Source organism: Capricornis sumatraensis, chromosome 1, assembly GCF_032405125.1.
Source record: "Capricornis sumatraensis isolate serow.1 chromosome 1, serow.2, whole genome shotgun sequence".
Taxonomy (NCBI): domain Eukaryota; kingdom Metazoa; phylum Chordata; class Mammalia; order Artiodactyla; family Bovidae; genus Capricornis; species Capricornis sumatraensis.
This window is the reverse complement of record NC_091069.1, coordinates 187,257,552-187,284,196: the sequence shown is the minus strand read 5'-3', so window position 1 is coordinate 187,284,196 and position 26,645 is coordinate 187,257,552. Positions and strand designations below refer to the sequence as shown.

The 26,645-nt window shown below is 42.9% G+C and overlaps 1 protein-coding gene and 1 non-coding gene across 4 annotated transcripts in view; both read right to left on the bottom strand.

Annotated features, from left to right (window-relative positions):
- The window catches only part of DGKG (diacylglycerol kinase gamma), a 170,840-nt gene that overhangs the window by 131,683 nt on the left and 12,512 nt on the right, over window positions 1-26,645 (bottom strand). For all 3 annotated transcript variants that reach the window (XM_068968791.1, XM_068968868.1, XM_068968942.1), the window contains exons 2-5: window positions 21,555-21,631; window positions 13,368-13,533; window positions 12,775-12,837; window positions 334-504 (exon numbers count right to left, since the gene is read on the bottom strand). In XM_068968791.1, the coding sequence (XP_068824892.1) occupies window positions 334-504; window positions 12,775-12,837; window positions 13,368-13,533; window positions 21,555-21,631 (477 nt within the window). The remainder of the gene's footprint in view (window positions 1-333; window positions 505-12,774; window positions 12,838-13,367; window positions 13,534-21,554; window positions 21,632-26,645) is intronic.
- On the bottom strand, window positions 6,143-6,215 carry TRNAC-GCA (transfer RNA cysteine (anticodon GCA)). The gene has a single exon. It is a non-coding gene; the product is annotated as a tRNA-Cys (tRNA).

The window sequence follows — 26,645 nt, the reverse complement described above, 5'->3', positions numbered from 1 at the left end:
GCAGCAGCTTTCTGATTAGAGGCTTTCAGGAAATCCTGCCAGCAAAGAAAGGGAGTCTTCACCTCTTTTAAAGACCCCTTCCCTTTCCAGATCTTGATTCTCAACCCCAAGGTGTCAAATGCACCCCCCACCCTATACAACTGGTACTGTGTTCCAGGGTAGATTCTAGGAAATGTTTATGTCACTACTGGTGACAGGGCAGACGACCTCCCTCAAGGAGGCAGTACCCACCCCCAGGATCCCAGATCAACCTCAGCCTGTTTAGAAGGACGGAGAGACACTAGGTCTTCCCCTAGGAAAAAGTCAAAGCCCCTTGACAGGGTACGTACTTACACTCTAGCTTATCCTGAGGTCTCCCCGACTCGAGTAGGGACAGGTAACACACGACATCCTTCAGGTAGACTATGGGGGGTTCTGAGCCTGAAGACTGAGCAACAAGGTTCCCCACAGGGGTCGCAGCTGTTTGGTTGTTAGCAGGCACTTGCTTCTCTGTGATCTTTGTTTCTGCATCATGCAAAATGAAAGCATCCAAGGACACAAGGTTTAGTAAATATGAAACCCTTGTTGCCCCATTCTTTTCATGGAAGAGGCAAGAGTTTTATATAAATGTCTTCAAAGGCATGGATGATGCTTTTGATCAAATAGAAAAGATATGATTAAATCAGAGGTCCTATAAATCCAGTTTGTAAGCTTCTTATTTTTTGAAAGAACTGCATTCTGACCATTTAAAGAGTCTATAATCATATAAGAAAGTCCCTTATGCTATGTGAATTTTTAGAAAAGATGACAGTGAATTTTAGTAATATCAATCAGGTAAATGTCATTTAGCTTAATTTTGGGGGGAATACATCAAAGAGGTAATTTTAGCTGGGACTCCAAAAATCCAGACTATTGGTTATGTACCAACATGCTGCTGCTAAGTTGCTTCAGTCGTGTCCGACTCTGTGCGACCCCAGAGACGGCAGCCCAACAGGCTCCCCCGTCCCTGGGATTCTCCAGGCAAGAACACTGGAGTGGGTTGCCATTTCCTTCTCCATGTACCAATATACCCCTTCACAGTTTTCTTCTCAAGTGCATTTAAAGATAAATGAAAAAGAGAAAAGTTCAAAAGAGAAAACTGGGATCAACAGCTAACTTCAGAAACTAGGAAGAACTTTCACTTACTGAAAGCATATAGAAAGTGCAGAAAGTGACTCAATATACCACAGGAGTAGAGTAAGTTTTCCCTCTGAAGATTTCCTTCTTTTCATTCTTGTAGGTAGGAAAGGCCTTCCCTGGTGGCTCATATGGTAAAGAATATGCCTGGAATGCAGGAGACCTGGGTTCAATCCCTGGGTTGGGAAGATTCCCTGGAGGAGGGAATGGCAACCCACTCCAATATTCTTGCCTACAAAATTCCATAGACAGAGGAGCCTGGGGTCTACAGTCCATGGGGTCGCAGAGTCAGACAAGACCAAGTGACTGGACTAGTGCTAATAAATAGGAGAACCATTTCTTTGTCTTCTGGTTAAGAAATCTGATGTTATTAACCTTAATACTAACCAGAAAACCAGATACCTACATTTTACTGTGTGGATTATACTTTTTTGAGGTACTTTAAGGGCCATCTCTCTTTCCCCACCTTCTTCACATCCATGATCTTAATATTGAATAAAGAGGTACAACTCACAAAAACCACAGGAGACAGTAAAAGGAAGACTGGTACTGGAAAATGCAGCCGAAGTGTTGTACTACCAAGTAACAGGGTCTTGAAGGCATAAGCAGAGGGAGTGACAACCTCGATAGTAATGCCTGCTGGGGAAAGCAATGTCACCAGCACACTATTTAGAGAAGCAAAATGCCAAGCAATGGCAAACAGTTCATCTCAGGCCAACAGAGCTGTGCTACACGAAAGCCTTCCAGGTCCTAGAGGTTAGCTGTGGCTTGAGAAGGGAATTACCCATCACCCAGATGGACAGTGGGGAGACCAAAGGTCGCTGACATACTCTGTATGGCACAAAGGGCCCTGTGAAGAGACCATGATGGAATCCATGAAACAGAGCTGCAAAACAAGGAAAGGAAGCTTTATCCTGAAATCTCAGAGGACCATATCTCTGGAAATGATTTCTTACAGGGCAGGACACTCAGTAGATTGAAGAAGGTGCAACCTCTATTAAACAGGAGTAGAAAGCCTCAGGGGTGAGCAAATTGAGACGAAAGCACAATAGGATGAAATAAAAACAAGGACAGTGAGATGGAGGAAATTGCTAAGAAATTACATATGCAACAGAAGTACTAAAATTTCACTGGAGTTAAAGTTATGGAAAAACTTAAATATATAAGACAAATGTGAAAAATTCTTTGTATTAGGTAGCTCAAGTTATTGTTATATCCTCCAATTATTTATTCAATAAAACACTACTTTAGTGACTTCCATGCCAACTAAGTTGGAATAAGAGGGACCAGTTTTACCCTCCTACTGATGCAACTAAAAAATTGGACAAAAGATACAAAATAATGGTTCATAGGACATTCACTATGGCCAGCACCAATGAGTGATCCCAAGAGATGGGAAACAATTGAGGTGATCCCTGTAAATGCCACATCTTACTGACTGGAAAGTTTCTAGACTGAGGCACAAGGAGGGAAACCCAGGAAGGTTCTGGAAATCTCTGTGAGTTGCAGAGATGGAGCTGGGAGTCTGGGGAGCTCACAGTGGGTGGAATTCACAGAGCAGAGCACTGGACGGGAGGCAGCTGCACAGAGAGAACTCCAGCAGTCGCTGCAGAAGGGCCTTTTGAGTAACTGGCTGAGAGTTCCCTCAATTACTCATCCGAGTAGTGATCAGCACACATGTGTAAGGAAACTACCTGAGGCTGGGGAAGGAATCCAGATGAGAGGGAACAATCCCTGGACTGCACAGAGAACCAGGCATACTGTCTATTTCCAGCAATCAAAGTAGAAACCTACAATTAATGAACCACTAAGTAGAGTACTCAGAAGAGTTTTGCCTTGATAACTGGGAAAACTAGCCCTAGAGAAAAGGCCTCCCTGGTCTGATTTGACAAAGCTTTAAAAGCTTGACCCCTAAAGGTCAAACTATTTCTAAGTAAACCTAAGTGTATCCCAAAACAAAGAGCAAGAATATTTATAAGAGCACAAAAATTTCTAGTACCAACACTGTAAAATTTTCAAAGTCTGGCATTCAATAAGATATTGCCATGTATACAAAGCAAGTATGAATAATAATAATGAGAAAAATCTATTGAAATGGATCCAGAATGATACAGATGATATAATAGACAAAAACTTTAAAACAGTTATTATAACTACATTCGACATATCCAAGAAGCTGGAGGAAAGATTGAATATGTTAAGTAGAGACATGAAAGATATTTTATGATGTTCACCTCAAGTGTCTAGATATGATGTTAAATGAAAAATACAAATATACTGAGCAGTGTTAACAGCAGATTAGATATTGCAGAAGGAAAGATTAGTGAATTTGAAGCATTGCAACAGAAACTAGCCAAAAAGACTATATTTAAAAAAAAAAGTATCATACCAGTGAGCCGTTGGAAAACTTCACGTAGTCAAATAAACATGTAATTGGAATACTTAAAGAAGAGTCAGGAGCAGAAAAATATTAAAGAAATAATGGTTGATATTTTCCCAGATTTGTTATTTGATACAAACTAGAGGACCTCAGACACAAGATGCTCAATGAAACCCAAACATAAGAAATATATATAAAACTACACCAAGGAACACCAAAATCAAATTGATTAAAATCAGTGATAGAAAATCATAAAAGAAACTAGAGAAAAATCATCTGATGTGGAAAGAAGCAAAGATAAGAATGACTATAGTTTTCTTACTGGAAACAAAACATGCTGGTAGCCAGTGGAACAACATCTTTAAAAAAGTACTAAAAGGAAAAAACCTGTCAAATTAGACTTCTGGATTCTGCAAAATATCTTTAGGAAAAAAGGCTAAATAAAGAACTTTTCAAATGTACAAGCTATATAGACCTACATTACAAGAAATGGTAAAGGAAATCTTTTTACTAGAATTACAATCTATGGAAACCTGGATTTACACACAAGAATGATGGGCATTAAAACTAGTAAACCAGGTAGATAAATATAAAGAATATTTTCCCTATTAACTAAATCTTTTAAAAAGATAGCTAACTATGACAATAACAACATGTTGTGTGGTTTACAACATGTTGAAGTAAAAAAGCACAAAGACCTGGAGAAATAGAAGTATGTTGTTGTAAATTTCTTATAGTATATGCAAAATGAAATATTACTACTTGAAGGTACACTGTCATAGTTAAAACTAAGATAAAAAAGGAGATAAAGTAAAATCATAAAAAATTCAATTAATTTAAAAGTATTCAGAAAAAAGAGCAAATGGGAATAAAAGAAGAGATTGGAAAAAAGAAAACAGCAATGTAGTAGTTGTAAACCTAATTACATCAATTATCACAGTAAATGTAAATGTTCTAAAACTTTAAATGGCAGATATTGTCAGAATGGATTAAAAAATAAGACCCCAAAACATACTTCTTCTAAGAAAGTCAGCTTAAATATAAAGACACAAATCCATTAAAAGAATGAAATAAGATATACTCTGGTAACACTAGTTGACTAAGGTGGTTTTATCAGTTATGAGGAGCCTGGTGGGTTCATTGGGTTACAAAGAGTTGGACATGACTGAGCAACTCACACTTATCACACAAATTTCAAAACCAAGACTATTACTAGGGATAAAGAGAGTCATTTCATAATGGTAAAGAGGTCAAGTCATTAAGACCACATAATACTCCTAAACATTCTACTTCCACCTCTTTACTCAAAAGGAATGAAAGCTGTCTGTATGAAGACTTGTATATGAATATTCATTTTATTTTTAATAGCCCAAAGCTGGAAATAACCCAAATGTCCATTGATAAATGAATGGATAAACAAATTGTGGAATATTTACCTGTATACTAAAATACTAGTCAACAGTAAAAATATACTAATTATTGATATACCGAGCAACATGGATGAATTTTTAAATTCTGCTGAATGGAAGAAGCCAGATGGCAAAAAGTACATATAGTATCAATCTATTCATATAAAATCTAGAAAATGCACTCTAGTCTATAGTGACCACAAGCAGATCAGTGGCTGTATAGAAATGGAAGTGTACACATAAGGAGGGTGGGAAAAAGAGACTATAAAGGAAATTTTTGAGGCTGATGAATAATTTCATTATATTGGTATGTGCTGATTTTATTGATGAATACAGACATAAAACCTTACTAACTGTACATTTTAAATGTGTATAATTCATTTTATGCCAATTGTACCTCAACAAAGCTGTTTTAAAACAAAATTACGTGGAGATAATGTAATACAATATTTATTACACTGTTGTTGTTTAGCCACTCAGTCATGTCCAACCCTTTTGCAGCCCCATGGACTGAAGCCTGCCAGCCTCCTCTGTTCATGGGATTTCCCAGGCAAGAATACTGGAGTGGGTTGCCATTTCCTTCTCCAGGGGATCTTCCTGACCCAGGGATCAAACCCATGTCTCCTGAGCCTCATGTATTGGCAGGCAGATTCTTTACTGAGCCACCTGGGAAGCCCAATACTCTACATACTGCTACTGCTAAGTCACTTCAGTCGTGTCTGACTCTGTGCGACCCCATAGACGGCAGCCCACCAGGTTCCCCTGTCCCTGGGATTCTCCTGGCAAGAACACTGGAGTGGGTGAAAGTGAAGTCGCCTAGTCGTGTCCGACTGTTCGCAACCCCATGGACATAGAGCACACTAAAGGCTTCATGCAAAACCTATAAGAACTAATACATGAATTTGGTAAAGTAGCAGGACACAAAATTAATACACAGAAATTTGTTGCATTTTTTTACACTAAAAATGAAATATCAGCAAGAGAAAAAATTTTAAAAATCCCATTTGAAATTTCAATTAAAAACCTAGGAATAAACCTAACGAAGGAGGTAAGGACTATAAAACATTGATGAGTGAAGTCGCTCAGTCAAGTCCGACTCTTTGCGACCCCATGGACTGTAGCCTACCAGGCTTTTCCATCCACGGGATTTCCCAGGCAAGAATACTGGAGTGGGTTACCATTTCCTTCTTCAGGGGATCTTCCTGACCCAGGGATCGAACCTGGGTCTCCTGCATTGCAGGCAGGCACTTTAACCTCTGAGCCACCAGGGAAGCCCAAAGGAAACCAAAGATGATTCAAAGGAATGGAAAGATACCCCATGCTCTTGGATTGGAAGAATTAATATTGTTAAAATCACCACACTACCCAAAACAATCTATAGATTTAATGTGATCCTTAACAAATTACCCATGACATTTTCTATAGAACTAGAACAAATAATACTGAAACTTAGATGGAACCACAAAAGACCCAGAATCGTCAAAGCAATCCTGAGGAAATAGAGCAAAGCTGGAAGTATGACCCTCCAGCACTTCAGAGGTACAGTAATCTAAACATCATGGTATTGGCACAAGAACAGACATACAGATCAATGGAACAGAATAGAGAGCCCTGGATAAACCCATATACTTGAGGACTTCCCTGGTGGCTCAGACAGTAAAGTGTCTGCCTACAATGAGGAAGACCCGATTCAATCTCTGGGTCGGGAAGATCTCCTGGAGAAGGAAATGGCAACCCACTCCAGTATTTTTGCCTGGAAAACCCCATGGACTGAGGAGCCTGGTAGGCTACTGTCCATGGGGTCTCAAAGAGTTGGACATGACTGAGCAACTTCACTTCACTTCATTTCACTTGAAGCTAATTAATCTTCAATAAGGGACAGACGAATATACAGTGGAGAAAAGATAGTCTCTTTAGCAAGTGGTGTTGGGAAAGCTGGAGAGCCAGACGTAAATCAGTGAAGTTAGAATACACCCTCACACCATACACAAAAGTAAACTCAAAATGGTTTAAAGACCTAAATATAAAATAGGACACCATAAAAACTCTTAGAAGAGAACATAGGCAAAACATTATCTGACATAAATCATAGCAGTATTTTCTTAGATCATTTTTCCAAGGCAAAAGAAAAAATAAACTTTAATAATCAACAAAGTTTTTGCACAGCAAAGGCATCAACAAAATGAAAAGATGACTTACAGAACAGGAGAAAATACTGACAGATGATGCAACTAGCAAGAGGTTAATATTTTAAGTATTTGACAAATGTGTGTTAGTCACTCAGTCCGTGTCCAATTTTTTGTGACCCCATGGATTGTAGCCCACCAGGCTCCTCTGTCCATGGGATTCTCCAGGCACGAATACTGGAGTGCATTGTCATTTTCTTCTCCAGGGGATCTTCCTGACCCAAGGATCAAACCTGGGTCTCCTGCATTGCAAGCAGATTCTTTACTGTCTGAGCCACCAGAGAAGCTCAAAATATACAAATGGCTCATACAATTTAACATGAAAAGAACCTAATCAAAAATTGGACAGAAGACCTAAATAGACATTTCTCCAAAGAAAACACATAGATGACCAATAGGCACAAGAAATAAAGCTCAACATCATTGCTGCTACTGCTAAGTCACTTCAGTTGTGTCAGACTCTGTGCAACCCCATAGACGGCAGCCCAACAGGCTCCCCGTCCCTTGGATTCTCCAGGCAAGAACACTGGAGTGGGTTGCCATATCCTTCTCCAATGCATGAAAGTGAAAAGTGAAAGTGAAGTCACTCAGTCGTGTCCGACTCTTAGCGACCCCATGGACTGCAGCCTACCTGGCTCCTCCGCCCATGGGATTTTCCAGGGAAGAGTACTGGAGTGGGGTGCCATTGTCTTCTCTGTCAACATCACTAATTACTAGAGAAGTGAAATCAAAGTCACAATGAGATATCACCTCACACTGGTCAGAAGAGCATCATTAAAAATTGTACAAATAATAAATGCTGGAGAATATATGGGAAAAAAGGAACCTTTCTACGCTGTTGGTGGGAATGGAAATTGCTCCACTATGGAAACCAGTATGGAGGTTCCTTAAAAAACTAAAACTAGAACTACCACATGATACAGCAATCCCACTTCTGGGAAAAGACCAAAACTCTAATTCGAAATGACACACACACCCCAATGTTCATAGCAACACTATTTACAATAGCCAAGATGTGGAAGCAACCTAAGTGTCCATCAACAGATGAATGGATAAAGAGGATGTGGTTTGTACATATACAATGGAATATTATTCAGCCATTTAAAAAGAATGAAATAATACTATTTGCAGCAATGTGGGTGGACCTAGAGAATATCATACTAAGCGAAGTAAGTCAGTCAGAGAAAGAGAAATATATGATATCACTCATCTGTGGAATCTAAAAAATAATACGGGGAGTGGGAGGAGGGATAAATAGGAGATGGGATGAAGAGATACACACTACCACATGTAAAAGAGGTAAGCAATGATGATTTACTGTACAGTACAGAAAACTATGGGTAAAGAACCCGCCTGCCAGTGCAGGAGACCTAAGAGATGTGGTTTCCACCCCTGGGTTGGGAAGATCCCCTGGACGAGGGCATGGCAATCCACTCCAGTATTCTTGCTTGAAGAATCCCAGGGACATAGGAGCCTGGTGGGCTACAGTCCATAAGGTTGCAAGGAGTTGGACACAACTGAAGTGTCTTAGCACACATGCACTCACAGGAAACTATATCCAGTATCTTGCAATAACCTAGAATGGAAAATAATCTGAAAAAATATACCTCTGAATCACTTTATACACCTGAATACGCCTGAAACTAACACAGTATTATAAATCAACCATACTTCAGTTAAAAACACTAACATTATCCTTTTGCAAAGACATTTTGGTTACCAGAGCTGTGACTGGATCTTGAGCCACTGTTTAAGTCCTCAGTTTGGCCTACTGTTCAGTCCAGCAGTAGAAATGCTGGGGTGCAGAAGGATTGAGTGGCATACGGTCCCAGTGGTGTCGCACCTGCTCATGCTACCTTACATGAAATACCCCTGACCCACAGCCATTGAGTACATCCCTCAGGGACTACCCTCTTCAGAGCACAGAGGTTCCATCCAGATGCCACATCACACTCCCTTCTTAGTGATGGTTCTTGGGCAGAGCTGACTTGTTCCACCTTCTTTCTAAGTCTCTCCATTACTTCATGCCTTCCAGCTGGGCAATGTGGAAAGGATACCAGACTAAGCAGAAACCTGGGTTTGTGCTAAATGATGTGCGATCTTGTGTAGGCTTACTCCCCACACCCAACCTCAGTCTTCTCATCTGTTAAAAGACAGACTTGTATTAAAATTGATGTTTAACAAAAGTTGTGAATGACATGAAAAGTGATTTTGAATATAATGCTAAGTAAAAAATCTGGATCCAAAATCATATATATACAATCTAATTCCAGTTCTATAAAAAATTTATGGAAAAAAAGACCCCTACAAGAATAGAGGTGTAGTGGGGTGGGTGGGGTGGGCGGGTGTGGGGTGTGTGTGTGTGTGTGGATGTGTGTGTATGTGTGGGTGTGGGTGTGGGTGTGTGGGTGTGTGTGTGTGTTTAGCACTGGAAGATTTAGATGATTTTGTTGTTTCTTTCATTTCCCATACTCTTAAAAAAATTTTTTTTTACATTGTGTTACTTCTAAATTAAAAAATGGAGGGATTTTCCTTGAGACTCCAATAGTCCAAGCTGCTGAACCATCTCAACTGCCTGAGGAAGCAAATAAAAACCAGGAGAATGAAGTTTACGCTGTTTATCCAGTTTTGTCCTGGGCACTCAGGGAGGGGTGAGATCGGCCTTTCCTGAGCTGCCACCCTGAGAAGGACAGGCTGCTTGAGGCCCTGAGCTGACCTCTGGACTCAGTGAAAGGCCCTCTCTGCTATGCTTATGGAACCAGCCATGCCCCCACCTGGCTCCAGGAATGAATAATTAAAGTGGGTGGTTGTAGAACTAAGCTTGGAGCTTGATCAGGTAGGTCTTCACAGGCCATATCAAAAGAGAATTAAGTTTCTTTGGCTTCTGCTAGGGCACCAGGAAAAGGGTGAAATTTTCAACAGATGGCCTGATCTAAAGTGACTCCAGAACTTGGCTCTTTCTTGTTGGCAGAGGCCCCTCTCTGTGGTGTCCACCTGTCCTTACATTCTTGTTTCTGCTGAACAGGGGCATCTAATTAAGACATTTGTGGAAGGTGGCCCAACAGGAAAAGAATTTGCTACTTAAAATCTCAAGTCTCAAAAGATGAAAAAACGTTGTACACTGCCCTGGGCCAGCAGTCAGACAACCTCCCTTTCATGACTGAACCACAGGAGGCTAGTATTATCTCTGCAGAGGAAAGCAGTACCTGACAAATCACTTCTCCAGGAGAAGAACTTCCTCTGGAAGTTACTCTGAGACTCAAAATGATACAAATATAGCAAATAAGCATGGTGGTCAAATAAACCAGCCACCCTCTGTTATCGTCCTTGGTTATATTTACTCAGATATCACATAATGACAGCCCTCACTAAGTTCTTAGAAACTTCAGCCACAGAAACGAAACCCTGTCCAGACAATCTGGAACCTCAGGGAATGAATGTAACTTCTCTCAGGCTCCTCCTGAAGTTCCTGATACTTGGGCTAAGAAAATCTCTGGACAAAGAGTCCGGGTAAAGAAGCCAGCTTTCTTAGTTGATTTTCTTGCTGAGAGTTTAGAATCTCAAAGCTTCCAGTTTGAAGCTTTTCTTTCTACCATAGAATAGAATGATTTATATCATAAAATAATCTCTCTACTCCACATAAGATTTAAGGTTTACTCATGACCTATCCATTCTGACCAGTGGGCCCTGGACCTAGCACGCCTGAGTAAGATGCTGGGCAGAGGAGTGCGTGAGCTAAACTTGGCAGGCTTGCCCTGCTGCTGGCCGTGAAGACCTCAGGAAGGCAGCGATGCTCTTAATTTCGCTTCCTGAAGCTCTAGGAGAAGCCTGGAATTTGATTAGTTTATGGTCCAGAGGCAAGTCTCCTTTCCCAACCATGTTCTGCTTTCCATCTGGAGTGAGTGTTTGATCTCATCAGTCCTTCAGTGACACACTGAAACTTCTATAATCCTCTAGCTGCCCTTTTTGCCATGACTAGAGAAAAAGATCAGACCTACATCTAGCATCTGCTTAAAGAAATTCTCTCATCCTAGGTCCCTGTTACAGACAGTTCTCATTCTGTGTTATCTTTTATCTATCCTGCCAGGTATGTATGTATTTAGATAGATAGATATCTAGGTAGGTTTGCAAGTATTAGTTGCTCAGTTGTGTCTGACTCTTTGTGACCCCATGGACTATAGCTAGGTAGGTAGGTAAGTAGATAGATACATTAAAACTGCATTCTTTATCCGTTGGGCACATCTTAAGAGCTGGAGTTCACCAATGTGTATCAATCTTTTCCAAATAATGCAAAGGAAAAAAGGTCTGTCTCCCTTAGTCCAAGAGCAACCTGGGAAGGAGACAGTCCCTAAGGGTCCTTCCATGCAAAGGGGATGCCCAGTGGATACATTTGGAGACTGAGGGTATAGACTGAAAGAGATTCTGGCAGACACAATGAATTGAGAATAGGGTGACTTTCTGGAGAGTGGCCTGAATGATAATTGCTGAACATTTACTCTGTTCCAGGCACTATGGTAAGCATCTTATACACATAACTCACTTAACCTCGGTATTAACCCTTACTGTCATCTCATGTTACAGATGGGGAAACTGAGGCCCAGAGACATGATCCAAACATACCCAAGGTTATAGAGATAGATATTGTCAGAGCTTGGCCTCAAACCCAAGAACTCTACCTCTAAAGTCCAGATTCTTAGCCAATAGTCTTATTGTCTGACCCAGCTTGAATTGATTGTACCCAGGAAATTTGTATTATATCTTAGAACAGAGGTCAAGGAGGATAATATTTTCTTTCCTAGGAGCTTCTGCCCTTGGGACGGTGCCTGTCAACGGAGGAATGGCCTCCCTTTGATAAATGTGCCAGGGAAGGTTCTCCATCAATCATGACCCAAGAGCCGGTGCACAGCCAGCCAGGCATGATGGCAGTGGCCCCACGGGGAGTGCAGCCTTGATCATTCCCTTAGGACCTAAGCAGACTGGTGCCTCTATGTGGAGACAAGCCTTAGTCTAGGCATCTCAGGAGAGACCACTGCCTCCTCTCTCAGTGTAGGGAAGAGCAGCAGCTTGGGGTCTGCACAATCCTGGGTTGAATCTCTAGATCCACAGTCACACAGTGGTATGGAATCTCTTAACGCCTCAGTTCAGTGTGTGAAGTGGCGTGATTACAGAGCTGAGGTGAAACAAGCAATAAAAGCAGGTGCCTGGCAAACGGATCGTCAAAACAATGTTAGCCGGCTTCCTCTTGCTTCTCTCCACTTTTCAAATGAGTGCATGCATTGTTGGAAATCAACCAAGCCTCTTCTCGCCTTCTCGCCCTACCCCCTCTTAGCCATTCCACGATAGCGTCATCTCCACCCCAGCCCTATAGCCACTTCTTCACATACGCTCTCTGGCTCTGGCTCTCTTTCTCTGCTCCCCTTCTCCCAAACTCCCATTGTACACATTCTCCTTGCCCCTCAACCCTTTGGCTAGGCAGATTCATCAGAAGTAAACGTCTAATGAGCTGTCGGAAGTCCTGACCTGCCCTTCTGAGTAGATGAGACCTTTTCAAGGGTATACTGTTACATGGAGACAAAATTGCTAGTCAGATTTCCCCGTGCCCCCCAGGAATGAGGTTCTGCCCTCTCCTCCCCCAAAGACTCACCCATATCAGGGGCACAAGCCTCGTCTGCTTTGGCACCATTCTCTGCATTCTGTATGTTGGAATCTGGGGGATAAAAAGAAGATATCATGACCAGCCCCTGTCCTCTAGGTATTTTGGGAGGTAGGAGACCCCACAAAGTCTGGATCTTTTGGGGTATACCAGTGTCTCTGGTGTCTGCTGGGTTCATGCTCACTTACTGGAGTTGGCTGTGTCTTCCCTGCTACAGCCCAAACTCCAGAAAGGCAGTAACCACACCTTCCCCTGCGCTAACACCCTCAGGGCACACAAGCTGACTGTGCTTCCCAGGAACTGGCAGCTTTTGTGGAAGACCCACCCCCACTGCCATACATTACCTTATGCCTCCTCTTCCCCATCCTCTTCTCTGATTCTGAGTGGCAGGCATTATGAGAGATCTGGCAGACAGGACTTCCTGAGAGGGCAGGAGTCCTGGTTCCTTGATCCCCATTCCCTCCTCCCCCACACAGGGAAGTTACCATGCACAAGGGATCCTCTGCAAGTGCACCCTGAGCCTGTGGCAAGCGGGTCAGAGCTGCAAAATCTCCCTTCCGTCTCGGGGATGCTGGTCCAGGTACCTGCGCCACTGGCCTCACTGTTGCTGGCTCCCTCCTTTGGGTGCTCAGGGGTCTCCTGTCGGGGCTTCTGGCTGAAAGCCAGGAAGAGGTGTGTGCTCAGTGGCTGAGGAAGTTCCACCTCCAGGTATGCCTTCATGAACAGCTTGAAGACATCATAGCTGATTGGCTGAGAAGGGATAAAGAGGGAAATGTCAGTGGAGAGACATGAAAAGACAGAGAAGTGAGTGGGGAGAGAAGAAGGAAGAATTGGGGAGCTGGCAGTGGAAAGGCAAGTTGGAGGGAGTGGAGTGATTGTTGGGGGCAGGAATGACAAGGCTCAGTGTGTGACAGAGAGACAGGTACAGGGAGTAGGGGTAGGATGTAAGAAAGAGAAAAAACTGGTGGTTATATGTTGGGGCTTGGTAGGACACGAATTCACAGCAGGCTTTTGTAACAAGACTTGTCTAAGTTTAGGCAGAAAAGGGGGCAATGGAGAGTGAGCCCTGGGAATGAGGGTCCTGCTTGAGTCCAGCCCCACATGAGGATCTTGACTCTGATGAGCAGGACTAGGTCAGTGCCCTGGAATCCTAGTTAAGATGAAGACGAGGAGAGAGGGGAGAGGAAAGTGAGGAGGGCAAGACAGGGGCATGGGATTAAGAGGTTCAAACTACTATGTATAAAATAAATAAGCAACAAGGATATAGTGTAGAGCACAGGGAAACACAACCATTATTCTGTAATAACTTTAAATAGAGCATAACCTATAAAAATATTGAATCACTATGCTGCACACATGACAATAATATAATTCATGAGTCAGATGTACTTCAATTAAAAAAAGATGAAGAAGGATATAGTTGAAAACACAATGGAGAGCAATTGCTCTTCTGTGGTATGTCAATTTTCCGCTTACACTGTGAGGGATGTGATTCCTGAGGATTCAGGTCCCAGAAAATAAAAAGGGGACAGGCTCCATCTTTCATTACTTTCATAATTGACCTTCTGTGGAGAAACCTCAAGATAACAGGGGATGGTGTGTGTCTGGCTCATTTGTTCTCAAAACATGTCCTTGTGAAGGTTTCGGGCTCCAGGAGAGAAGAACAGGATGCCAAGGACAGAAGGTAGAACCAAGAAACATGCCCCAAACTAGCACCTCTCCTTGCTGTATGTTGCCCAGTGCTGCCTGGCTTCTGGTCCCAGGTTGGGAGGACTGCCAGAAAGAGCTGCTGCTCTCAGCAAACGCCCGACAACAACAGCGCGCAGTGAGTCATCACTGGCTTGGGTTTTGATGGCATCAGATTTTTCATCAAATCGGCAGATGCTCCTGGAAATCATCTGAGGAAGCGCTGCTCCAAGATCCGCTGTGCAGGCTTTTGTGAACAATAGCGATAAAAATCCCTTTTTGGGAGGCTACTTGGCTCTCCCTGAAAATGTGAATAGCATTTAACCCCTTGTCTCTTCTGGAAGATCTGAGAGTCTTCCCAGAACCAGGAGCTGGCTGGCACATGCACCATCAGGTTTGCGATACTGAGTCTTGGTCCTTAAAACAATCAGCGCTCTCTGGACCACACTGGGAGGGTGCTTGCAAGGTGGCTTCTCTTTAGCCTCAGGGTGGGCAGTTCAAATATCTCCCTGGCAGAGCGGAGGAAGCCTGGTCTGGTTGGACAGAGGATAATGAAGGCTCTTACCAGAGCAAGGATCTCCAAGCAAGTGGTGGACTCACATTTCTGGGATAGCTCTCAGCCTCTGTCCCTCTCTTTGCCTTTCCTGAATTTTGTACTCTTTCTGTCCTGTCTCTACTACCTCAGCACTTCAGAATGTCTCTTCCTTGCACATCCTCTGCCGTTTTCCCAGTTCACAATGGCAAAATCTTCTCCTACTTTTCAAGTGGAACCCACCCAATGTGACCCTGGATTTTGCCTTCTCTGTCTCTTATGGCATATCCCAGCACCTGCTTCTCTACCTGTGAACACGTTCAGACCACTCTTACAAAGAAATTATTGATGGCTTGAGCTACTAGCCTGTGCTTCTTCCCATCCCCTTCACACTTCTCCTCCCCTCCTTAATCCATTCAACTTGGATTCCAGTGCATTACCTCTGAATCTCCTCTCTTGAGGGTTACAAATTCAATGATCTTTTTTTAGATTTTCTCATCTTTATTATTAATTTATTTTAAAAGGCTCTTTTTATTTTTTTGCATTGTCCTTCTTTTACACATTTTAATCAACAAGTACCATTTAACAATATAGGTTTGAGCTCCAAAATGTTCTGTAAACTTTCTGGGTTGGCCTCAAATTGAAAACTATCAGCATAAAATATTTCTGGAAAATAGAGTGTACTAGATGATTTAATAAAAATGAAATTCAGTTAAAGTCTTACATAATGCTCTTAAAAAACCAAAGCTGGAAGATCTTCAAACAAGACCAGTGTAAGATTCAGGAGACCTTGTGACTAACATAAGGTTCACCACATTTTCCTTCTTGGGTTTTTCTTCAGCAAACTATGTAGGGCTGGACCAGAAGATTTCAAGCTGCAAACTGCCATTAGATTCTTTCTTAAACTGGCTCCTCTTCCTGACTGTGCTGCTGTGCTGTGCTTAGTTGCTCAGGCGTGTCTGACTCTTTGCGATCCTGTGGACCCTAGCCCATCAGGCTCCTCTGTCCATGGGGATTCTCCAGGCAAGAATACTGGAGTGGGTTGCTATGCCCTCCTCCAGGGGATCTTCCCAACCCAGGGATTGAACCTAGGTCTCCTGCATTGCAGGCGGATTCTTTACCATCTGTGCCACAAGGGAAGGCCTTCTAACTGTGCAGTTTCTGTTAATGCCAGTGGCAGCATTATCCTCTCAATATTCCAGGCTCAGCTTTGAACTCCCAGTTGTCTGAGATCAATTCTTGTCTCTTCCTTCTTTCCACTGTTCTTCTGCAACTTCTGTCATATCCAGGTCTTTTTTGTGTCCATGGCCCATCAGCCACCATCCTGACAAGGAATGTTGAAGGCCCTCACATACCTGGTTTCAGACTCCTATTTCATGTATCCCATCTGGGCCACTGTAATGCCCCTCCAAGCCTTCTCTGCCTCCACCTCCTTCTGTTAGTCCTCTCAGCTTTCCCGTCCTTGCCAGGTTGATCTTCCCAAAGCTCAATTCTGATCAGATTGCTTCTCAATACAAAAACTTTCCTCAGCCTCTAATTACCCATGGGAGAGTTGAGATCACTTGTCTCCAAACTTTTAAAATCATGTGCCCTTCTGTTAAGATTTTCAAACACACACTCTCGTTTATCTTCACGGACACATTGTATACATGTGTTACTGTGCTGCTCTACTATACATTATAAAAGACAAAGAAATTAGAAAAAAATAGATGTAAATAGAAGATCTAATATGCAGCATTGCTGCAGTCCGGTGGATCATCCTGTTCACTCCTGGAGTCCTTTGGGATTCAAAGCCCTACTATACTCCCACTCCAACCTAGGTTTGTAGCTGCTTCAAGCTCGGAGACCACTCTGGTCTTTTCTCCTCTGATTCTCTGTGTGTACCTCTACACACTGATCTCTGTGTTCTTTCCTGGCCAGGCTTTCATGCACTTACATGAACTACTTTCTTGGCCCAACTCAGATGCCACCTCCTCCAGAAAGCCTAGGATGATCTCTTGTGCCTGAATTGCTCTACTTTTCCACCTTGGTTCCTGACTTGGGACGCTCACATTGCTACCCTCTCAATATATAGCTGATCATGACACACACACTAAAACGTAGGGATTTGTCTTATATCATCTTTGTATCCCCCACACCACCTATCATGGTATTTCCTGATAGTATTTTAACGGATGTTCGGTTTCTAGTTGGTATACTTGCTGTCATCAATTACTGTGGGGTCTCTTCAATCAATGTACTGAGTCTCCCAGGTACAAGACACAGTGCTAGGCACCAGTGGGGAACTCACTGGTGAATTAGGCATGAGTCCATACTTTTAAGAGACTCAGTGGCAAAGGTACTGAAATAATTCTAATACAGGGTCAACAGTGGTGAGTGCCGTAGAAGAAAAACGGACAAACTGTTAGAACTTAGAAAGCAGTTGTGACGGAGCACATGTTCAATCACTTCTGGCCCTGTCCTGGGGAACAAAGTGGCAAAAACAGGCCCAGAAACACAGAGCATTCACATCAGAAGAGCTCAGAGTGGACTTGATCGCCTTATATCACCGACTCTGGAAGTTAGTCTGTCTCAGCCAGTTCACAGCAAAGTGAAACCAGAAGCCTCATCTCCCGACTCCTGGCCCAGTGCTCCTGCCATTTTATCTGTCCAGGCCCCGGTGCTCCCTGCCAGTCCCTCTAAGCACTCCAAGTTCAACAGGCAGGGAGATGTGACCAGGGCCCACTCTTAGTGACATCTGGGTTGCAAAAGAATACGTTTTTTTATGAGTACAGAACAAGTTCAGGGTAGCTGCCTGGTTATTGTGTGATGGGTAGGAAGTGGTTGCCCAAGGCAGATAACCAACCGCTATGCAGCACACTGGCAATTCTCAGAACCCTGAATAATATCTTAGACACTGCCATTGTTCAGACTCTTTTTTTTTTCTTTTTCCCCAGAAAGTGTGACTTTCATGTGGAAACTAGGTAGGCAATTGTTAATTCTTCTACAGGCTAAAAAGGAAGGAGATGAAGAGTCTGTTGATCACTGTCTTGCTTAAGTCTTAAAACAACAATGTGAGATGGTACTGTTACTGTCATGTGGTGGATGAAAAAATAATTCTGGAAACATAACCTGCTCAAAGTCATAAAGCAGGAGGCAGAGCTGTGCTTTGTGCTGAGATGCTACCAGGTGCCCCTGCCTTTTTGGCTTCACTGTTCCTGTCTACTTTCTTCAGTCTTCAGTGGCACTCTGTTCTCCAGAGAATCATGCAGTGCCAGCGGGCAAGAGTACGCTTATCATGGCCACCCTACAAACTTTTCTTTCTGGCCTCGCTTTCCTAAGCAACCTGCCCCTTCCAACAGCTAACTCACTGTTCGCTGAGACATTTTAGCAGCAGTAAGCCATCAAGCTCAAGAGAATTTAAACCCTTGTTTCTGAACCCCGTGCTGGCACATAATACCTACTTGAAGCCAGCCACACTGTGAGAGAGAATGAAATCAGAGTGATGGAGCTCCCCTGGGACACAGGAATGCCAGGGTATAAAGAGCGGCGGGGGTGGCAGCAAGCTCATAGCAGCCAAGCTGCTCCCTGCTTCTGTAAGCTCCTGTGGCCTTCACACCCTCTGCAGCCCTGACCAAACTGTTCCCTCCTACTCGTCAGCCTCAGGGCGGACAGGATGATTAGCAGCCCCACCCCGTTGGTCTTTGTTCCTATGTTTTTGGAGGTGGGCATGGCAACTGGGGGGCTGCAAGGTCTTTGCTGCCTTTGGCATCCTTACTACATGGTTTGTCCTCAGGAATGTTCTTTGAAAGGTGCGTTTTCAGTCTGGTCCCTGTTTTGTCAATCTTCTTTCTGCTTTACTCTCAGGTGATTGGTGCATTTTATCTAAAGCACCTCTCAGGTGTACCCCTAGGGTATGGGCTCTGTTCATTCTCTCCTAGGACCCAGCAGAGAGGGAACTGACTCAAGGTCTACTGAAAGGATGACAACATGAATAAATAAGCGGCCAGGCTCCTCCCAAGTTTGTCCTTATGATCAGTAGCTTTTCTGCAATTAGCTCTCACAAAAAGACCCAGGACCAGGGAAGAAGGAGTTGAGTTTAAGACATTCTGGGGAAAGGGAACAGAAGGGGAATAATAATAGGCACTATTTTCAGTGTCCTTAAAGTCTTAGACATTTTTTAGAATCATCTTACGTAGTCCACTCATTTGTAAGCTTCAAGGTCTTTCTTTTTGGTTGTTATTATCTTCAGTTCACAGATGAAGAAACTGAGGCTCAAACTGAGGTTCACAGATGAAGAAATATTCGTCACATTGCTGGTTTGCAGCAAAGGTAGGAGTCTAAACTAAGATCCTGTGACTCCAGGGTCATGGTTCTCAAACTTGCCCCTGCCAGTAGGAAGTAAGTTCTGGAGGGAGGCCAGGAACTGTGCTTTCTCATCTTTATGTCTTCTACAGTGTCCAGCACAGTGCTGGACTCTCAGAAAACTTTACATAAGCTGAATTTGAAAGTAAGGAAAGTCCAGCATACATTTATTCATTCAACAAATGTTTGTTGGGTGCCTGCTATGAGCCAGATACTCTTCTGGGCACTGAGGACATAGCAGTGAACAAAAATATTCCAACGGAAGAGATAGACCATTAAATAATTAAGTTATATAGTATGACAGATGGTGAGAAGTACTAAGGAGGAACAGAAGGCAGAGCGGGAAGATATGAAGCGCTAGAAAAGTAGGGCCTAACATTTAGATAGAGAACGTGACATCCACTGGGAAGGTGATTTGAGCAAACACTTGCAGGAGGTGAAGGAATGAATGATGTGAATAGCTAGGGGAGGAACACAGCAGGAAGAAGCCGGAGCAAAGGCACGGATATTACGGTTAAAGCGACCTTGACTTGTTTGATGGCATCAAAGAGGCTAATGAGGCTGGGAAAAATGAGAAGAAGATTAGCAGGAGATGAGGTCTGAGAGTAGGGTGGGGGTGCACATTGTAATGACCTTGATTTTTGACTCTAGTACCAGGTGGGCAGACCATAAGAGATTGTGGTACAGGGCAGTGATATGATCTGACTTCAGTTTTAACAGACTGCTCAGTATGTGTGTGAAGAATAGATTTTCAAGGTCAAGAGCAAAAACAGGGAGCCCAGGGAGGAGACTGCTGCAGTGATCTGGGCAAAGCATGGTGGCGACGCAGGTCAGGGAAGTAGCAGAGCATGTAGCGGGGTGTGTCTGGAATTTGGGTGTATTTTGAAGGCAGCAGTGATGGAGGTTGCTGGTAAATTATCCGTGAGATGTGAGGAAAGCAGAAAAGAGAAAAGTCAATGATGACTCCATAGTTTTAGGCTGAATAACTTGAAATGTGGAGCAGTCGTTTACTGAAATGGGAAAGACTGCTGGAAAAACAAGTTTTATAGAGGGAGATGAAAAAGCTCTGTTAGCTTATGTTAAGTTTCATATTCCTATCTGATTTTCAAGTGGAAATGTCAAGTAACGGGGTAAGAGAAAAATCAGGAGAGTGTAGTGTCCTGAAAACCAAGTGCAGAAAGTGGAGGAGGATTTGACCAATCATGTCCAATGCTGTTGAGTAAAATGACTTGAGTATAGCCACATGGAGCTTCTTGGCTGTCTCAACTAGTGGTTTTAGTGGAGGAGTGGGGGCTACATGCTGACTGAAGAACTTTCAGAAAAGTGGGAAAAAGAGAAATTGGAAGCAATGAGTATAGACACATCTTTTGAACAGCTTACTTGCGATAAAGGATAGGAGAGAGACGAAGTGGTAGCTGGAGGGAGAAGTGGAGTCAGAGGATTTTTTTTTAAATATAGGAGAAATAGCAGCATGTTTATTTGTTGATGAGATAGATCTAATATATAGAGAAAACTGGTGGGAAGAGACAGAGGGAGAGAAAGAGAGAAATATGTTGCTGAAGCAAGGCCTGTCAGTGGACCAAAGAGGATGGGATTGAGTGTACAAGCAGGGGGCTGAAATGAGATCAGAGCACGGAGAGTTGACCCAGTTACAGGAGAAGAAGCAGTATGGCTAGGTGGGTATATAAGATGAGTATCCTGGGGACGAGTTCTTCTGATTGTTTCTATTTTCTCGGTGACATAGAAAACAGTCGATGACTGGGAATCGAGGAGGGGAGGAGGATAAGAGATCTGAGGAGAGAAGAGATGCTGAAAGGGTGAATGGACTTGTGAGGTTGTGAGAGAGTGAAGTTGCTCAGTCGTGTCCGACTCTTTATGACCCCATGGACTGTAGCCTACCAGGCTCCTCTGTCCATGGGATTTTCCAGGCAAGAGCACTGGAGTAGGGTGCCACTTCCTTCTCCAGGGGATCTTCCTGACCCAGGGACTGAACACAGGTCTCCTGAATTGTAGGCAGATGCTTTACCATCTGAACCACCAAGATATGGACTTGGGGAACATATAACTCCAGGTAGCACCAATGGCTTACTTGAAACTTGGGAGAAAATGTGTTGAGAAGCAAATTCTTCACAGTGAGCTAAACTTCGAGCAAATTATGGAAAGGCTAGAACATGGGGTTTTTAAAGGCTTGAAATGAAAATGTTCTTACCTCATGTGGGCCATATTGTTTGAGGCTCCCACCCTCATTAAATTCAGCCAAGGCATACTTTATCTTCTTGGAAGAATCTGGAAAGACATAACCCATATGTGAAACATTGGTAAACAGCAAATGGGAGCTAGGCCAAGTCAATCCTTCATGTGTAATGCTGGTTATGATGGAGCAGCCCCTCATTTCCAGAACCACATGGAAGAATGTCACCTTTGTCTGCCTTTCTGCCCTCTCAGTTCTTTTTTTTTTTAGTACATTTTCACTCTTGCTGTATGAACTGTCTTTCTAAAACACAAATCTGTTTAGATCATGTCTCTGCTGAAAACCTTTAAACAGTTCTTAATTTTCTAGGATAAAGCTTAACTCCCTTTGCTGGTATACAAGTACTTGGTGATCTGATCCAGCCTACTCCTTATCTCTTACTTTAACCATTCATTCACTCCACTTTTCAGCCATGTCAAATCACATTTCTAGAAATTTCTAAACACACTGTGTACTCTTCCATGGAGTCTCTTTTCTGCATGGCAAACTTCACTCAATTCTCAGTAGCCAGCTGAAATGCTGACTCCCTTGAAAAGCCTTATTTTACTAGTCAGTTAATCACTCCCTCCTCTGGCTCCCACATGACTTGTACATAACTCTGTAACAGCACTTGTCATATAGTGTTATAGTTGTTAACTTGCCCATCTTCTGCCTGGTTCTACCTTCAGAACTATAAGTCTTTATATTTCATACCAAGTACTGACACATTCAGAAAACGAAGATCATGTCATCTGGTCCCATCACTTCATGGGGTATAGATGGGGAAACAGTGGAAACAGTGTCAGACTTTATTTTTGGGGGCTCCAAAATCACTGCAGATGGTGACTGCAGCCATGAAATTAAAAGACGCTTACTCCTTGGAAGGAAAGTTATGGCCAACCTAGATATCATATTCAAAAGCAGAGACATTACTTTGCCAACAAAGGTCCATCTAGTCAAGGCTATGGTTTTTCCAGGGGTCATGTATGGATGTCAGAGTTGGACTGTGAAGAAAGCTGAGTGCTGAAGAATTGATGCTTTTGAACTGTGGTGTTGGAGAAGACTCTTGAGAGTCCCTTGGACTGCAAGGAGATCCAACCAGTCCATTCTGAAGGAGATCAGCCCTGGGATTTCTTTGGAGGGAATGATGCCGAAGCTGAAATTCCAGTACTTTGGCCACCTCATGCGAAGAGTTGACTCATTGGAAAAGAGTCTGATGCTGGGAGGGATTGGGGGCAGGAGGAGAAGGGGACAACAGAGGATGAGATGGCTGGATGGCATCACTGACTCGATGGACATGAGTCTGAGTGAACCCTGGGAGTTGGTAATGGACAGGGAGGCCTGGCATGCTGCGATTCATGGGGTTGCAAAGAGTCGGACATGACTGAGCGACTGAACTGAACTGACACATTATTAGTGCTCAGAAGAATAATACATTAGATGATCAAATAAACATCTGATCAGAAATTTTAAAGCATTTAAAATGTTAATTAAATGGATGGGTGGGCATCAAGCCTGGCAAGGTTCTGTCCTTGGTGCTGAAACAGAGGCAGGCTTCATAGGCATGTAGTTTGGAAAAATTCTGCTTTCCATAGGAAGTCATTTAGAAATTACAAGAGAAAAAATGGTGGCTTTTATTTTGTAAGGGACTTTGGAGTCAAGAAAAGACAATAATTGTCACATCCTGAGTGCATCCTGTGTAGTTACCAGTGCTCTAGACATCAAAGAAAACCAGAATTTCTGGGTTCTCCCTATCTCACAGTATTGTGAATAAGTAACAGCTTCTCAAGCTCCATTACTGCCACAATTTAAGCATCTAAACAAAGGGTAATGTCATTAAATGCTGACGTGGGATTCCTTGGTATTTGGGCTCTTTGTATAGAGGGTTATGCTTTCTTAGGCCCATGGAAAGTAGATATGCCTGTGCTGGGCTGTTCTTCATGACTTTGCTGACTTGGATTCAATCAAGCACAAGTTATAGTCATTTCAGGATTGAGACAAATTGAAATGCCACAGGAAAATGCTGCTTTTGCCTAAAAATGGACATTTCTCTCTAAAATTCAAAACAGATGTCGGAAAACTAATAGCTCAGTGAGATCCAGGCAACAGATGTCATCAGTCTGGGTTGGTTCCACTCAATTCAGAAAATACTATGGAGGGTAAGACTCTGCTAGGTACTGTTGATGAACTAGTTGGGGACAGGATCTGAATAACTGTGGTAATAATAGTTATTCCTTATTAAGGATCTTTACTACACATTCTCATATACTCTCCCCTACCAATCTGTGCAAATTTGGTAATATTTTCTTCAGTTGACAGAATAAGAAAACTGAAATTTAGAAAAGTTAAGTGACTTACCTAAGAGTCAGGGTTTTGACTCAGGTCTAGTCTGGGTCAAAAGTCTATATTGCTTTTCCTTAAGCACTATTCACTGGTACTTCCCAAACATTTGCTAACACAAGGCACTATGTAATTAATGCTGCGATAATGATACGAAGCTCAAGGAAGCATCGAGTGGGTAAGAAGTAAAATGAACAGGGAAGAAGTGAAACTAGGATGGAGTAGGGTTAGGGCGGGGACTGGGGATGGTCTATGAAGGAGGTGGCATTTGAGATGGGCTATAAAAAATAAGTAAGGTTTTGAAAGGCAGACATGAAGCAGGCAGGGTATTCTTAGAAGAGACAGGGTGAACCAAGATATGGAGATAGATGAGCATCACAGGACCTTTAGGCAAAGTTAGAACGAGCGAGTAGTCAGAGCCAGATTTGTGGGGGTACTGAATGCCTACTTAAGGACATCAATTTCAAATTGTTAAAAAGTTTTTCAGAAGTAGAGCAGAACCAGGTCTGTTTTTTAAAAGTCACTCAGGCAAAAGAATGGAAGAGAGGTTAGTATTAGGTCAGATTTCAGTTAAGGGCATGTGGGGCCCTACATGGGAAACCTTAAAAAAGAAGGGCTAGCTTTGTGGTTTAGAACTAAGATGGCGCCTGCTGGACGAGATGAGGGTGTGACCTAAGTTGTTAAAACTTTTGATTGGCTCTCTTGATTTCCGTGCACGTGGACAGCGCGTGATCACCATAGACTCCTGTTACAATGAAGCGCATGATGACTTGACCTTTAACGTGACTGGTGCAACTATGGTATATTAAGATTTGACCTTTAACATGATTGGTGCAACTATGGAAAGTCCCTCGTAGGGCCCCCTTTGTTTGCCTATATAAACCAAGAGTTTGTGGCAATAAAGCGGAACTGCTTAGATGGAACAGCTGTCGTGTCTGTCTGTTGCTCGCTGAGGGGCTGGGGGCTCGGTTGGCGGACAGCAGGCTCACTTCTCCTCGGCTTTGCTGAGGGAAGTTCCACTGCCTCTCTCTTTCTGCGGAGCACCGCGCCGCCCCCCCCCTCCCCCGCCCCGCAAGGGCACATATACATTATACTCAAATTACTCTAGGAGTAGCTTAAATATTTGGGGAAAACACTATATTTGGGAATCAATTTCAATGGGAGATTTTCAGCTCAGCCAGAGTAGCCACATTTTTTTTTAAATGAAAAATTTGGAGCCTGAGTGTTCCTGGTGTGGGTTCTGCAAAAGTAACATAAAGACACATTTTGACTGAGAACCAAGGGAGTGATTTCACTTAAATTTTTCCTGTTACTGCCACACTTGAGAGATTCACCAGTTCATTCTCGCAGAAATTGTTTGGTTCTCAAGTGCTATTGAGCTAATCCTGGTTTATCCTTAAATGTATGATATGCAAATTTATATATGCATGTGGTGGTGGTGGCTTAGTTGCTAAGTTGTGTATGACTCTTGTGACCCCCTGGACTGTAGCCTGCCAGGCTCCTCTGTCCATGGGGATTATCCAGCCAAGAATACTAGAGTGGGTTGCCATTTCCTTCTCCAGGGGATCTTCTTGACCCTGGAATTGAACCCCGGTCTCCTGCATTACAGGCAGATTCTTTACTGACAGTTACAAGGGAAGCCCCTATATATGCATAGGTGTATATATTTATCTTACATATAAACATATACATACATGTAGTCATCATATGGACACATTCATGTAAACAGAAAGTGAGGAAAGTGAAAGTGAGGTCGCTCAGTCGTGTCCAACACTTTGCGGCCCCATGGACTATAGCCTACCAGGCTCCTCTGTCCATGGGATTTTCCAGGCAATAGTACTGGAGTGGATTGCCATTTCCTTCTCCAGGCGATCTTCCCGACCCAGGGATTGAACCCGGGTCTCCCGCACTGTAAACAGATGTTTTGCCGTCTGAGCCACCAGGGAAGTAAACAGATAGAAGCATGTTTATTCTTTGACTACTAGCCTCAAATTAAATAGAAAAAAGCAATCCAAGAGATTGCTGGCTCCTGGATTTCCAGGAGAGGTGTTTTTCACCACACATTTACATCAATCTCCTTTATAGGTTTTTATGAGTTCAGAGCATCAAATAATTCCTTTTTTTTTTTTTTGAAAGGGAAACAATTCCATTTCAAAAAAAAAAACCAAAAAAGGGAAAAAACCTAATTCTCAAACTTGAGACCCATTACTTTCTCCTTGGCAGTCCTTTGATACTTTATCTGTTTTCTTCTCAACCGATTTCAGGGCTGGGTTTTCCTTTCCCTGAGGAATAAGTGGGCACTGTGCCATCTTTGAAGACAGTTAAGAACAATGAGGGGCTTCTTCAGAGCATTCCTTGATCTTACTTCAGGGGCCACGTGTGCCTGAGGGTGTGAGAGCACAGCCTCAGTAGAGATCGCCCCATCCACGTCTGTGCTGTAAGACCCCCTCCAGACACAGGAGACAGAGCTCCATTTCTGAGTGTGCAAAGCAGGGCCATGTCCACAGTTCTTTGCTGTAACAACTCCTATTTTGAGTACCTGCTATGTGCTAAGCATTGTCCTGGCCCCTAATGCATTTAATTTAAATCTCCACAATATAACCCTTCAGATAAGTCACTCCTATTTTAGAGAAGAAGAAACTGAGGTGTATGGAAATTAAATGATTCTTTCAAAGACACAGAGCTAGTAAGTGAGTCACTCTTATTTTTAACACATCTAATAGTGTAACA